This window comes from Saccopteryx bilineata, chromosome 1 (assembly GCF_036850765.1).
Source record: "Saccopteryx bilineata isolate mSacBil1 chromosome 1, mSacBil1_pri_phased_curated, whole genome shotgun sequence".
NCBI classification, from domain to species: Eukaryota; Metazoa; Chordata; class Mammalia; order Chiroptera; family Emballonuridae; genus Saccopteryx; species Saccopteryx bilineata.
This window is the reverse complement of record NC_089490.1, coordinates 2,675,529-2,690,607: the sequence shown is the minus strand read 5'-3', so window position 1 is coordinate 2,690,607 and position 15,079 is coordinate 2,675,529. Positions and strand designations below refer to the sequence as shown.

The 15,079-nt window shown below is 40.4% G+C and overlaps 1 protein-coding gene across 1 annotated transcript; it reads right to left on the bottom strand.

Annotated features, from left to right (window-relative positions):
• Window positions 1–8,654: 8,654 nt before the first annotated feature.
• Window positions 8,655–13,942, bottom strand: LOC136321078 (SLA class II histocompatibility antigen, DQ haplotype D alpha chain-like). Its single transcript, XM_066254153.1, has 5 exons — window positions 13,802–13,942; window positions 10,254–10,502; window positions 9,531–9,812; window positions 9,120–9,294; window positions 8,655–8,942 (listed from the first exon to the last, which is right to left on the bottom strand). Exons 1-4 carry the CDS (start codon window positions 13,884–13,886, stop codon window positions 9,140–9,142), a joined length of 771 nt encoding a protein of 256 aa, XP_066110250.1. The 5' UTR covers window positions 13,887–13,942; the 3' UTR covers window positions 8,655–8,942; window positions 9,120–9,139.
• Between the last annotated feature and the right edge of the window lie 1,137 nt (window positions 13,943–15,079).

The window sequence follows — 15,079 nt, the reverse complement described above, 5'->3', positions numbered from 1 at the left end:
TTATGTTTTGATTTCTGGTAGCTCTGTGTCTTCTTTGGTTCTTCTCTTTTTTATTCCTGCCAGTTTTTTGTTTTTATTTTGGTGGTATTCCATACTTTTATCCCCTGTTTCTTCTTTTTATAAGTTGTGTGTTTCAATAATGGTTTGTTGTTGTTTTTTGTGGGTGGTTACTATTAGGTTATTAAGAAATAAATGTTCATATGTACAGGGGTCCTTTGTCTTATGAGTGCTTCTGCACTCCATCCTCCTTTGCTACTGCAGATCTTTATCCTCCCATTTTATGTTATTGTTGCCACAGATTATCTGTTTTTATTGTGACCTTGTTGAAGCTTTACTTGTAGTTTTGATTTGTTTTGTTCTTTGTATCTGGTTGAATAACCTCCTTGAGTATTTCCTGCAGTGTGGGTTTTCTGGTGATAACTTCCCTCAGTTTCTGTATGTCTGTAACAGTTTTTATTTCTTCTTTATATTTGAAGGGTAACTTTGATGGATATGGTAATCTTGGCTGGTAATTCCTCTCTTTCAGTACTTTGAATATTTGAGTCCAATCTCTTCTGCTTATAGAGTTTCTGCTGAAAGGTCTGATGATAACTTAATGGGCTTTTCTTTATATGTTATGTTCTTCGTTTCCCTAGCTGCCTTGGGGATTCTTTCTTGGTCATTGATTTTTGACATTTTTATTAAAATGTGCCTTGAAGAAGGTCTGTTTAGTTTCAGGTAACTAGGCATTCTATTTGCTTCTTGAATTGAAGTATCTAATTCTTTCTATAGGTTTGGGAAATTCTCATTATTATTTATTTGAGTAGGCTCTTCAATAACACATTTTTTTATCCATTTACCTAAACAATGAATTAGGTTGTATTCATATTGTCTTGGTTGTTGTGAATAATGTTGTAATGAATAAGAGTGCAGATATTTTTAAAGATCATGATTTCATTTCCTTTGGATGTATACCCAGATGTGGGACTGGGACCTTTCATTGTGTTTTTTGTTTGCAGGGTTTTGTGTTTTTCTTTTTACAGTGGCTGTACCAGTTTATATTTCTACTATCATTGAACAGGGGTTTGCTTTTCCCTTCAACCTCAGCAGCACTTTTCATCTTTTATCTTTTTGATAATAGCCATTCTAACAGATGTGAACTGATATTTTATTTTGATTTTGATTTGAATTTTTCTGATTATTAGTATATTAAATGCTTTTTCATGTGTCTATTGCCAGTTGTATGTCTTCTTTGTAAAAGCTCCTTTGCACATTTTAAAATTGAATTTTTGTTTCATTGCTATTGAGTTGTATGAACTTCTTATATATATTTTTTGGGGATATTAATTCTTTGTAATATTGTGGTTTGCAAATATTTTCCCTCATTCTGTAGGTTGCATTTTCATTTGATGATGAGTTGTGCTGTGCAGAAGCTTTTGAGTTTGATGTATTGCCACTTGTTTTCTTTTGATTGTGTTACTTGTGCTTTATGTACCACATCTGAAAAATCATCTCTAAGTGACATGTCAGGAAGCTTTTCCCTATGTTTTATTTTAGGAGTTTTAACACCTCAGGTCTTACATTTAAGTCTTTATTTCATTTTCAGTTAATTTTTATAAACACAGTGGTACCTTGACACAGGAGCACTTTAAATCATGAGCAATTTGAGACATGAGCAGTCACTCATGGGATTTTTTGCTTTAAGTCACAAGAGAATATTTGACTCACAAGCTTCCACCACCCTCCACTAGATAGTATTAAGTGTGTAGAGAGTAAGTTATGTTAAGCAATAGTGCACCAAATAAAAACCTCCTCCCTCAGCATCTTCACCTGAACTTGAAGGTAAATAACATTTCAGAAACTGGTTTATTTCTCTACATTCCCTCTTATAATGTATATATACATATTTGTTATTTATAAAGTACATTCTTTCTTATAATGTATATATACATATTTGTTAATTATAAAGTACATTTTCTTATTTAAAAGCATATAAATCAAAATTTTTGTGTGTTTTTTGGGGGCTGGAATGGATTAATTGCATTCCCATTAATTTAAAAGGGGAAGTTCAATCCGACACACAAGCACATTGAGTCACGAACTTGGCCATGAAAAATTAAACTCATGTGATCAAGGTACCAATGTAGTTTAAGATAAGAGTATCTCTATAAGGTGACTATCTAATTTTCCTGCCAGCATATATTTATTTTATTTTTATTTTTTAAATTAATTTTAATGGGGTGACATTGATAATTCAGCATACATATGTTCAGAGAAAACATCTCCAGGTTGTTTTGACATTGGATTATGTTGCATTCCCATCACCCAAAGTCCAATTGTCTTCCGTCACCTTCTAAATGGTTTTCTTTGTGCCCCTCACCTCTCCCAACCCCCACCCTCTCCTCCCCCTCACCCTGTAACCCCCACACTCTTGTCCATGTCTCTGAGTCTCATTTTTATGTCCCACCTATGTATGAAATCATACAGTTCTTAGTTTTTTCTGATTTACTTATTTCACTCAGTATAATGTTATCAAGGTCCATCCATGTTGTTGTAAATGATCCGATGTCATCATTTCCTATGGCTGAGTAGTATTACATATATGGCATATTATAGTATATACCATATATATATTACATATTTAGTATATATGTACCAAAGCTTTTTAATCCACTTGTCCACTGATGGACACTTGGGCTGTTTCCAGATCTTCACTATTGTGAACAATGCTGCCATAAACATGGGGGATTCTTCTCTTGAAACAGTGCTGTGGTGTTCTTGTGGTATATTCCAAAAAGTGGGATAGCTGGGTCAAAAAGCAGTTTGACTTTTAATTTTTTGAGGAGTCTCCATACTGTTTTCCACAGTGGCTGCATCAGTCTGCATTCCCACCAGCAGTGTAGAAGGGTTCCCTTTTCTCCATATCCTCGCCAGCACTTATTCTGTGTTGTTTTATTGATGAGCGCTATTCTGACTGGTGTGAGGTAATATCTCATTGTGGTTTTAATTTGCATTTCTCTAATGATTAGTGATGTTGAGCATTTTTTCATATGCCTATTAGCCATCTGTATGTCCTCTTTGGAGAAGTATCTATTCATTTCTTTCACCCATTTTTTTTTATTGGATTGTTTGCCTTCCTGGTATTGAGTTTTACAAGTCCTTTATAAATTTTGGTTATTAACCCCTTATCAGAGGTATTGTCAAATATGTTCTCCCATTGTGTAGTTTGTCTTTTTATTCTGTTCTTATTGTCTTTAGCTGCACAAAAGTTTTTAATTTAATATAATCCCATTTGTTTATCCTGTATTTTATTTCACTTGCCCGTGGAGGTAAATCAGCAAATATATTGCTGCAAGAGATGTCGGAGAATTTATTGCCTATATTTTCTTCTAAGATGCTTATGGTTTTACAGCGTACATTTAAGTATTTTATCCATTTTGAGTTTATTTTTGTGCATGGTGTAAGTTGGTGGTCTAGTTTCATTTTTTTGTGGGTAGCTGTCAAATTTTCCCAACACCATTTGTTGAAGAGTCTGTCTTTACTCCATTGTATGCTCTTACCTCCTTTGTCAAATATCAGTTGTCCATAAAGTTGTGGGTTTATTTCTGGGTTCTCTGTTCTGTTCCATTGGTCTATATGCCTGTTCTTATGCCAGTACCAGGCTGTTTTGAGTACAATGGCCTTGTAATATAACTTGATATCAGGAAGTTGATACCTACCACTTTATTCTTTCTTTTCAAGATTGCTGAGGTTATTCGTGTTCTCTTTTAGTTCCATATAAATTTTTGGAATATGTGATCTATATCTTTGAAGTAAGTCATTGGTTTTTTAATAGGTATTGCATTGAATTTAAAAATTGCTTTGGGTAATATAGACATTTTAATGATGTTTATTCTTCCTAACCATGAGCATGGTATATGCTTCCACTTGTTTGTATCTTCCTTGATTTCTTTTATCAGTGTTTTATAATTTTCCAAGTATAAGTCTTTAAAATTTGTGGTTAAATTTATTCCTAGGTACTTTATTTTTTTGGTTGCAATGGTGAAGGAGATTGTTTCCTTAATTTCTCTTTCTGACAGTTCATTGTTAGTGTATAAAAATGCCTCTGATTTCTAAGTATTAATTTTATATCCTGCCACTTTGCTGAATTCATTTACCAGGTCCAGTAGTTTTTTGACTGAGACTTTAGGATTTTCTATATACAATATCATATCATCTGCAAATAATGATAACTTTACTTCTTCTTTTCCAACTTGAATGCCTTTTTCTTCTTCTTGTCTTATTGCTGTGGCTAGGACTTCAATATTGAATAAGAGTGGTGAAAGGGGGCACCCCTGCCTTGTTCCTGATCTTAAGGGGATTGCTTTTAATTTTTGCCCATTGAGTATGATGTTGGCTCTGTGTTCATCATAGATGACCTTTATCATGTTAAGGTATGTTCCCTGTATTCCTATTTTGCTAAGAGTTTTGATCATGCATGTGTGCTGGATTTTATCAAATGCTTTTTCTGCATCTATTGAAATTATCATGTGGTTTTTCTCCTTCCTTTTGTTTAAGTGATGAATCACATTGATTGATTTGCGAATATTATACCAGCCTTGCCTCCCTAGAATAAATCCCACTTGATCATGGGGTTTGATTTATTTCATATATTGCTGTATCCGGTTTGCTAATATTTTGTTGAGGATTTTAGCATCTAAATTCATCAGGGATATTGGCCTATAATTTTCTTTCTTTGTGTTGTCTTTACCTGGTTTTAGAATCAGAATTAGGCTTGCCTCATAAAAGGAGCCTGGAAGTCTTTCTTTCTCTTGAATTTTTTGAAATAGCTTGATAAGGATAGGAGTTCTTCTTTGAATATTTGGTAGAATTCACTTGTCAAGCCATCAGGCCCAGGACTTTTCTTTTTTGGGAGTTTTTTGATAACTATTTTGATCTCGTTGGTTGTAATTGGTCTGTTTAGGTTTTTTGATTCTCCAGATTAATTTTTGGAAGATTATATGTTTCAAGGAATTTGTCCATTTCATCTAGGTTGTCTATTTTTTTGGCATACAGTTCTTCATAGTATTTTCTTACAATATTTTGTATTTCTGTTGTGTCAATTATTTCTCCACTCTCATTTCTAATTTTATTTATTTGAGTCCTCTCTCTTTTTTTCTTTGTGAATCTGATTAAAGGTTCATCGATCTTGTTTACCTTTTCAAAGAACTAACTCCTGGTTTTATTGATTCTCTGTTTTGTTTCTTTAGCCTCTATGTCATTTATTTCTGCTCTGATCTTTATTATTTCCTTCCTTCTACTACATTTGGGCTTTACTTGCTGTTCTTTTTCTAGTTGTTTTAGATGCAGGGTCAAGTTGTTTATTTGAGCTTTTTCTAACTTCTTAAAGTACGCCTATAGTGCTATGAACTTCCTTCTCAGGACTGTGCTTGCTCAATCTCACAAATTTTGAGTGATGTATGCTCATTATCATTCGTTTCTAGGATTTTTTAATTTATTCTTTGATCTCATTAATCCATTAGTTATTAATAACATGCTATTTAGTTTCCAGGTGTTTGAGTATTTTTCAGTTTTTGCCCTTCCCCTGCTGGCTGGATTGCAGGCAGCCCAGAGCTGGGCTTGACCACTTTCATGCATTTCCTTCTCCCCAGCCAGGCAAGACCAAGCTCACACCTGGGCCTCAGTTGTGGCCAGCTGGCTTCCGCCCTTGCTGACAGACCTGCCAGCATTTATTGAAGAGACTGTTTTTTCTACACTGAGTATGTTGGTTCCCTTGTCAGGTATTAGTTGGCCATATATTCATGGATTTATTTCTGTGCTCTTAATTGTGTTCTATTAGCTTATGTGGCTGTTTTTATGCTAGTATCATTCTGTTTTGATCAGTATAGCATTGTGTATAGCTTTAAATCAGAAAGTTTAATGCCTTTAACTTTTTTTTCAGGATTTTTAGAGAGCTATTTAGAGTACTTTGTGTTTTCACACAAATTTAGGATTGTTTTTTCTATTTTTGTGAAAAATGGCATTGAAATTTGGTAAGAATTGCATTGAATTTATACATGGCTTTGGTATAGTATGGACATTTTCATAATATTAATCATTCTGATCTGTGATATTAAATATATTTTCATTTATTTGTATCTTCTTCCATTTCTTTCATCCAGGTCTTATAGATTTTAGTATACAGATCTTTTACCTCCTTGGTTAAATTTATTTGTAAGTATTTTATTCTTTTAGATGTTATTATGAGTGGATGGTTTTCTTTTTAGACAGGTTTTTGTTAATATATAGAAATGCAACTAATCATTTTTTGTGTGTTTTGCAACTTTACTGAATTCCTTCATTAGACCCAACAATTTTTTCTGGAATCTTTAGGATTCTCTACATATAATATCATATATTTTCCTTTCTGCAACAACCAGTGACTTTGCTTTTCTCAGTGCTTCATGGGGAAGAAGTCTGTGTACGGTAGCATTTGTATATTTGTGCAACACTCTTCATAATGATATTCAATTTAACCCTTCTATTACAGTAAAATTCATACACACACACACACTCTCTCTCTCTCTCTCTCTCTCTCTCTCTCTCTCCAAAATGCTAAGCTCTTACCTCATGAATCATTAAAATATAAGACTCTAGTGAGCACATTTATATTCTCAGGTGATCTGTATATTTTTTATTAATATTTTTACTTTATACATTTGGGGTTGTAATTGCTGATTTTTTCCCCAATTTAATGCACTTTATTTTAGAGTAATTTTAGGTTCACAGCAAAATTGGGTAGAAGGTACACACATTTCCTGTGTATACCCTCCCCTCACATGCATAGCCTCCTCCATTGCCATCATTTTCTACCTGAGTGGTACATTTGCTATAAGTGATGATCTTACACTGATAAATAGGGTTCACTGTTGTTGTTGTATATTAAATGGGTTTGGGAAAATATATAACAACATGTTTCTACCAGTACAGTATCATACAGAGAGTTGTTTTACTGCCCTAAATTTCTCTGTGCTCTGTTACATGATCACAATCATCCCTGGTTCAGATTCCCTGCAAGTACTAATTCCTTGTCTGCATTATTAATTATTCTATCTCAGGTAGCTTTTTCTCCTTAATCTTTCCCCCTTCCTCCCAAAAGTAGACATGCATAAAAATCTGTCACATAAAATACATCTTGCCTAAAAGTTTATGGGCCATAAGGAAAGACATATCTTTTATCGGAGAATAAACACCTAAAGTTATAAATTACAATGTTTTGCTTGAGTTGTCTTAGCAACTTTTTCACCAATAACATGTCACTGTCCACTATGCTCTATCAATTCCCTGGGCTTAACTCAATCTCAGCCTCCCTCAATCCAGAGAGGAAAATATCTTCCAATTAATGTAAGAAAGAAATTCATCTATAGCTCCATGTTTGAATCTCCTAAATCATTAAAGAGCTCAAAAAACATTTTAAGCTCACTGAGGCAGATGGCATGGGCAGGGACAGTCTCATACATTTTGCAGCTCTTCCTTGATTTCATCCTAGATGCAGTGAATGGACTCAGGAGTCACAGAGTGGAAAGACTCTAGCTGAAAATGACCTCAAAGGACACAATGACTCCAGATCAGGTCCCATACACTCTCAAGAGTGAAGTGTTGGACATACTCAGGAGAGCCACAGAGTCATTGACTCTGCAAGTGTTTCCACTGGGAGAGGTGAACCGAGAGGAGGACCCAGCAACCACAGTTGCTGCTACATTGTCTCAACCATGCTGTCCCCCTGTGATTTCTCTCTTATAAGTTAATGTTTCCTTAGTGAGGAATGAAGAGGGTCAAGGGGCTGAGGATAGCGGGCTGTTCTGCTGCTCGACAAGGCACACAGAGACACACAGGGATTCACTGAGCCTGACCTAGACTTATCTGCCTGGACACCCTGCAGTCACATTCACTCCACTGTCCCTGACCTGCCATGGTGACTCAGGAAAGTCTGTGGTTGTCTAGCAAGACTTCATGTAGGAGGAGAGGCAGCTACACCTGTATTCTATGGACCCGAAAGAAATAGGTCTGTGGTTTCCACTCCTGTCTAACCCTAAGTAAGGACAGAGCATTTGGTCCTTCCCAAATATCCGCATTTTTGTCTTATTCTAATGCTCTCCTAATTAACTTTCATTTCTTCTCTTGCCCAGAAAATTCTTACCTACTCAAGGGAAAAAAGAAGAGTAATGTTTTTATTATCATCATTCATTTTTTACAAATTTAAAATTTTGAGAAAAAATTTTGATGTTTGGTACTTTTGAAGTTCAAATTTCCTTTCTCCTAACTTATTTCTCTGTCTTAACTTTTATAAGCTACATAACAATAAGTATGGACTTCCTTCTTGGTTTTTGTGGTTTTGCTGTAACAAATCTACATGAAGGGCAGAGGGCATATGTTACCTCCATTGATGCCTGACTTGGGGGTGAGAGACAGTAACCAAGGGTGGGAACCACATGAAGAGGGAAATCTTAACCTCATCTAAGAGATCTAAATATTTTCAGGCTCTATTTGGTTGCTTCTGTGTTACTGGCATAAAATATGGTCTGGAGGATGAAATCAAAGGGACCCAAAGTGTAAGCATTTGATATTCTTAGCCGCAGTCCTAGTCAGCCCTAAGATGAGAGGAACATATTTATTAAAAGACATCGTAAAAGGGATTTATTGCTTCCATAGAGACATCAGATCAGGGTCACAAAGAATTAGGTAGCTGAATGGACTCTCCCAGGAGTTCCCATAGTAAGTAATGACTGAGAAAAGAAAAAATATCAGGAGGTGAGGGGGAGAATTCCAAGGTGTCTGTGAGCTCTGAGCAGATAGAGCAACTGAAGTCCCAGAGAGGAGAGAGAGGAGGGGCATTGAAGAAGGAATATGATGAACTTGGCCAGAGAATAGCGCTGGGTCACCCAGCACGTCCTCTCTTCTGCTCTCAGAGGGTGGCCGTGCACCTGCAACACCAGCACAGACGTGAGATTCCTGGGTCTTAGGGCCTCCTGTGCCAGATCTTCATGCTTTTCCCCAGTTCTACAACTTTTCAACCACAACTGTGTCCACGACCTCTCCCCACTTTCCTTCCTCCTGTGCTGTGTCTCCAGGTCCCAGCTCTAACACGTCTGAGTCCTCACCTTTCCTTCCGGAGTGTGACTCACAGGGGCCCTTGCTGTCTGGAGGCACCGCCGGAGCGCAGGCCCTGGATAATGAAGACGGTGCCCACCACGATGCCCACGAGGCCCACGGCCAGCCCCAGGGCGCAGACCACCGTCTCTTTCAGCTCCGACATCGGGGCTGGAACATCAGGCTCTGTGAACGGGAGGGAGTGGAAGTCAGAACACAGAGCGCTCCTGTGCACGGACAGGGGGTGCGGAGGGAGGGGCCGTTCTGCAAAGCCGTGGGGGGCGGGGTTAGGGGGCGTGTGCAGTCTGTCATAGAAACCCTTGACGTGTTAGTTCTAGGGCCGGGAGAGTTAGGGGTCATTGGCAGGATGTGTGACGTGACAGAGAACAGGAGGCAGCAGGGGGCGCGGCACTCACACTCACCCCAGTGCTGGAGGAGCGGCCCGTCCAGGCCCCAGTGCTCCACCCTGCAGTCATAAACCTCGTCCGCAGAAGGGAGGAAGGTCAGGTAGCTGATCTTGAGGAAAGTTTGATCACTTTTGGTGAGAAAGCTGGTTTCAAAAACACCGTCTGTGACTGGCTGCCCATTGCTCAGCCATGTGATGTTGACCACAGGGGGGAAGATGTTGTCCACGGCACAGAGGAGGGTGTTGGGCTGACCCAGCATCACGGGAGACTTGGGGAACACAGTGACCTCAGGAACCTCTGTGGTGAGGACACAGCACTGGATTAGAATTTGGAGTAGCTCTGCCCTGAGGTTCCCACTGAGTCCTGGAGGAGCCCTCCCACCAACATCCTCATCAGACAGTGAGGGAGCTCCCGTTCCCCTTCTGCTGTGAGCCGGGTACCCGCCCCCATGTCACCCCATGCCCTGAGGGCCTGATGGTTGAGGTAGGAGGTCTGTGTGACCCTCTTTGAAGGATATAAAGGCTGTGCTGTGGGTATAAGGAGTCTGGTATCACATGCAAAGCTATGATTTTTGAGATGGGAGAGGAAGAAAGTTTAATTATTACCATGAGGCGATCTGGGGACTCCTTTCGAAGGAGAGATATTTACAGAGTAGTGAAGGGATCTGTCTGAGGAAAGGAGATAGTGAGGCCGGTATGAAGGGAGGCTCTCTAAAGAGACAGGATGGTGGGCACATACCAGTGATAGCAGCAGTAAAGTTGGAGCGTTTAGTCAAGGCATCCAAGTTGTGTTTTAATGTAGCCACACTTCTCAGTCCACCCTGAGGGTCAAAACCTCCAAATTCACTAAGCCCAGGCAGCCTCCAGACAGTCTCCTTCTTCTGCAGGTCCACGTAGAACTCCTCGTCTCCATCAAATTCAAACACGTACTGGCCAGAGGGACCGTAGGACTGGGAGAAGCCTGCCCCATAGGCAGCGACGTGGTCAGCTGGTGAGTGACGGTGGGGAGCAGAGAGGTGAGAAGAGAGGGAGAAAAAAGAATCTTATCACACAAAACAATAGACAAAACGGACTTTCAGACATTGTGGCTCCGCCTTTGGCACAGTCTTTGGACACACTTCCAGCTCCTGCGTCCTCCATCAGCGACTGTCTCCACACCACCCTGAACTCACCAATCTCGTCTGGTCTCAGAAACTAAGCAGGATCGGGCCAGGTTAGTGCCTGGATGGGAGAGTCCAGGCTGCACTTGGACGTCTGTTCCACAGAACAGACTCTCACAGTCCTGTTCCCTGCTTTCTCTGCTGGCCTAGCTCAGAGCCTTGTGATTAATATTGTATTGGGAGGAAACAAGGAATGAATGATTGATCGTGGTATTGATTTGCTTCAGCTCCTTCTGCTTCATACATGTTCTCTCTCACTGAATTTCTTCCTCAGTTTTCATAACACACTCATGATGGGTCCTCTCCTCTCAGGACTAGCTCAGAACAGAACATTTTCTATACAAGGATTCCTTCCTTCCTTTTGTTTAATCAAGGAAAAACACACAGATCTTTTTTATTTTAAAAGTGTTTCCTTTAACTATTTTAGAGTATTAAAAGTGTATGGTAAAGACCGTGACAATATTATAACATATATAAAAAGTAAGTGATTCTTCCAAGGTCTCTGTGTTTGTAACAGAGGTGATCTTAAGAAAAGAGCACCTGATTTTTTCTGAAATAAAAGATAAAAACTATCGGATTTTGGATTTTTATTTCCTCCCTCCCCCCACCTTTTGTTTCTGGAAGGATATTACTAAACTTTCATTTTTCTGACTCAGCATTTACATCTGTTGAGGACTCACAGTCCACTCTGGCCCTTTTCTCGAGTGGACAGTGTACTTATCCGAGAGTCCCACAGCAGAATGGCAGCCTGCACAGCTTGACTCTGTCCAAAGGAGCATGACTGGACAATGTGTCAACACACATCTGAGCCTTTTATCATGTTCTCTCTTCCTCATCGACCATCATCAAGGTGTTAGACATTGAAGAGGCAAGGAGTAAAACACGGATCATGCGTGGTCTCTGCTCTCAAGGAGCTTGTTGAATAAGGAAGTCCCAGGTGAGTAAAGGAGCCAATACAGTGCTGTGGGGAGCCCTTTGAAGGGTGAAACCAACATCCTCCACAAATACCTCATCTGACAGTCAAACCAAATGACATTATTCTTACGTGTTCCCTGGTCTTTACAAGGGTCTCTTTTTCTCCCTGAAATGATCTTTTAGGATTTCCTGGATACTTGCAGTTCATTCTTGAAGTTTCTCCTTAGTGTCTAACTTCTTAGCTAAGTCCTCTCACTAAACACATTTTTGGCCACATTATGATCTCCAACCCCTCCGTCCAATGTCCTTCTCTACACATTTATCTCTTCCTCTTCCCTACCCAGTGTCACCCCTGGGTTGGTCACTTAGAAGGTCCTCCAGCAAAGCCTCCTTGTCCTGTAATGCATCTGCCTGACTCCCTTTTCAGACAAAAACACAGGAGCTCATCCTCTCACCTGGTGTTCATCCTGGGCTGCACACAGTGCCGGAGAACATCACAGTCCTGGGCCAGCTGCTCCTAATGCTCTTCCCCAGTTTCAGCCTCACTGGTCCCTGTCCTGCTCAGCAATGGTCCTGCCTTCCTGCCACATGTCGTCCCCATCACTAATCTGAGCGTCCTCTGTGGGCATAGTGTGTCTTTCCATCTTCGAACCCCCAGCACTTAGCTCACTGTGTGCTCAGGAGTGTGTACTCCATGCCACCTGCTCTTCTCCAGGAGGACAGACATTTGGGAAGACTGGCAGACACAGAGGTAGCAGAATCCTAGGAAGGTGAGACTCAGCAGAGACCAGGGCTGCAATAGGACTTGTGAGCCCTCAGCACTTGTTGCTAAGGTGGGGCCTTTTCCTCATAAAATATATAATATACGGTCGTATTTTATGACTACATTGGTATAAAGACAGATATAATCTAAAATAAATTAAAATAGTTTCTTCTTCAGATTTTAAAATAATGTAAAACACTTTCATGGGTTCCTACAGGCACAGCAGGCCCTTGGCCCTGTGCCCACTGGGGGTCATGGATAGGTCCCACCTGACCAGGGCACGCTGGGTGACCCTGAGAACAGGAGATGTGGACGTGCTCTGGAGAAGCAGGTGGAACTTCACTACAGACAGCGTTAGGTGGGAGCCGCCATGCAAGTAGAGTAGTTGAAGTTTAGAGTGACCTCCTTCCCACTTCCCCTGTGAACTACCTGGCTTTTCTATTTTGTTTTCACAAACCCAACTTGCATGCCAATAAAACAACAGAGAACAGAGGATGAAGGAATGTCTGAAGAGAGGGTGGAAGGAGGTGACAGCAAAGGTAGGGGCCCAGGGACAAGGACTGACTCCGTGCTGGCCCACCCTCTTTCTCCAGAGCTTCCTCAGACAGGGTGAAGGGCAGGCCATTTGAGCTGACAGCTGGAGACTAATATAACTTAGTTTACCAAGTTTCCATCATAAACTTCTCAGTTTTAAAATAAAAATATTCTTTACTTTGTTAAGGAAAAATGATAAATCTATACCTGGAATAGTAATAATTTAAAAACAAGAATATCCTTGACATTTATACGTACGTCTTCATTACTTGGGAAGCATTTCTACATACTTGTTTTACCTGATATTCATGTGAGATGACACAGAAGAGGTAACAGATCAAGTGAGGACGTGTGTGGTAACATGACTTGTCTAAGGGCGTCCACTGGGCTCCGTACCACTCCCACCCTTGTCAGTTCTCAGTGTGGGAATGTATGTAAATCTGAGCCAAAGAAAAGAATCCTTCTTTATGTCTATGTGGTCTACATAATTCATGAAACTATTTGCCCCAAGATAAAATACAGGAAAATATAATTATATTATAAAACAACTCCAAAAGTTGTTCAGAAAAATTGGGGAGCACTAGTTCATGAATTTCTAGTAACAAAACACCCGCTCATGAAAACACCCCTGTCTTTGAGGCCATCTAAGCATAGAGCCCTGCAGGCTGTGTTCACTGGATCCAGCACTAGAAACAGAACACTGTCCTCAGAGAAGGTGCAACAGCACAGCTAGCAAAGACAGCGGACTGGGACTCTGGTTTTCTAAGCGGGGAAGGACCATGCTTCTTGGATCTGCTTCCTGTTGAGAATGGCTTTGAGGAATCTCTACTAGTTCTATGCGAATCTCTATGTTTTTCACCCTCCAATTCTCTGTTTCCCAAGGCCAGTCCCCACACCACTCAGAGGTGCACTCACCCTCAATGTCTTCACCTCCACAGGGACTCATCATGGTGGTCAGGATGAGGGTCCTCCAAATCAGAGCTCTGTTTAGGGTCATCATCTCCTCAAGGTGGTCTCAGCAGTGGCTGTTCTGGGTTGTAGAACAGTGGTGAGGACAGAGCTGAGAAAGAATTCTAAAAACACCCAAAGGGAACTCTTCAGATCAGGTTTTGGCCAATCAGAAAAATCCACTGTGATGACACCTCAGTTGCCAGCTGAAGAGTTTGTACAGAGAGGCCGGCAGGGAGTGGGAACCCCCCTGGTTCCTCTGTAGCTTCCACTCAGTGTGGACCTGAGGGAGGTTTCTATTTAAGGGGTAAGGTATCAAATCAGCATCTTCTTTTAGTCTCTGTACCTGCTGGTGGTAAAGGGGTGAGGATTTCTGAGCAGCCAAGTAGGTGATTGCGGCCATCACTAATATAGTGTCCTTCAGGATTTTCCTGGTTACAACCTCCAAGAATTCTCCCCTGAGTTGATCCCCCTCCCTGACAGCCCAGCCCCTTCCCTATTCCCTGGACCCATATGTAAGGTAGCTGTTTATTTATTTATTTATTTATTTGCTTCCATAGTGCCCATGGAATTATCTAAATTTTGAGTTGATGCACTTACTTATGGGATCTCTGCTGGTGGGAGCCCAGGAACACTTTGGCCTTTTCTACCTATAGAAACTCTGTAGAGTAAATGATTTCTCTCTTGCTCTCAAAAGCTCCCATACTTGCACCTGGGACAGTAAATTACACTCTAGTGCTGCGACAGTAACTGCATGATTTTCACTGACTCTTTTCTGCCTTGATTACGCTCCATGTTTTGGTGCTGCTTATGTACCTTTAAAGGAAATTTGGGGACATTGATTATATTTAAAAAAAGTTCTGCTGGCTCACTCTGTGACTTCTTTTTCTTATTTTTAAATTTAAGAATGTCAAGTAAAATATTGATGGTGGAATGAAGGATATTGCTGTGACCTAGAATACCGATTTCTTTCCCTTAACTTGCTGGATCTTTTCACATCATTTATCCTGCCGCGTGAAAATTCCATATTCTTGTGAGGGACCAGGTTTAGCTAAAGCCTCAGGCAGTCATTAGAGGGAGACCTGTTTTGTTTCAGGAGAATGGATTTTCTGTATGTGTTTGGGAAAACACAAGGTAATGGGGGCTCCATTTGGAGTCAGCACCGTGTCCCTGTGAGAGGGCCTCAGTTCTCCAGCACTGTCTTGCCTCACGGTGACAGTGACTGTAAAGAAGGGGGAGGCGGAA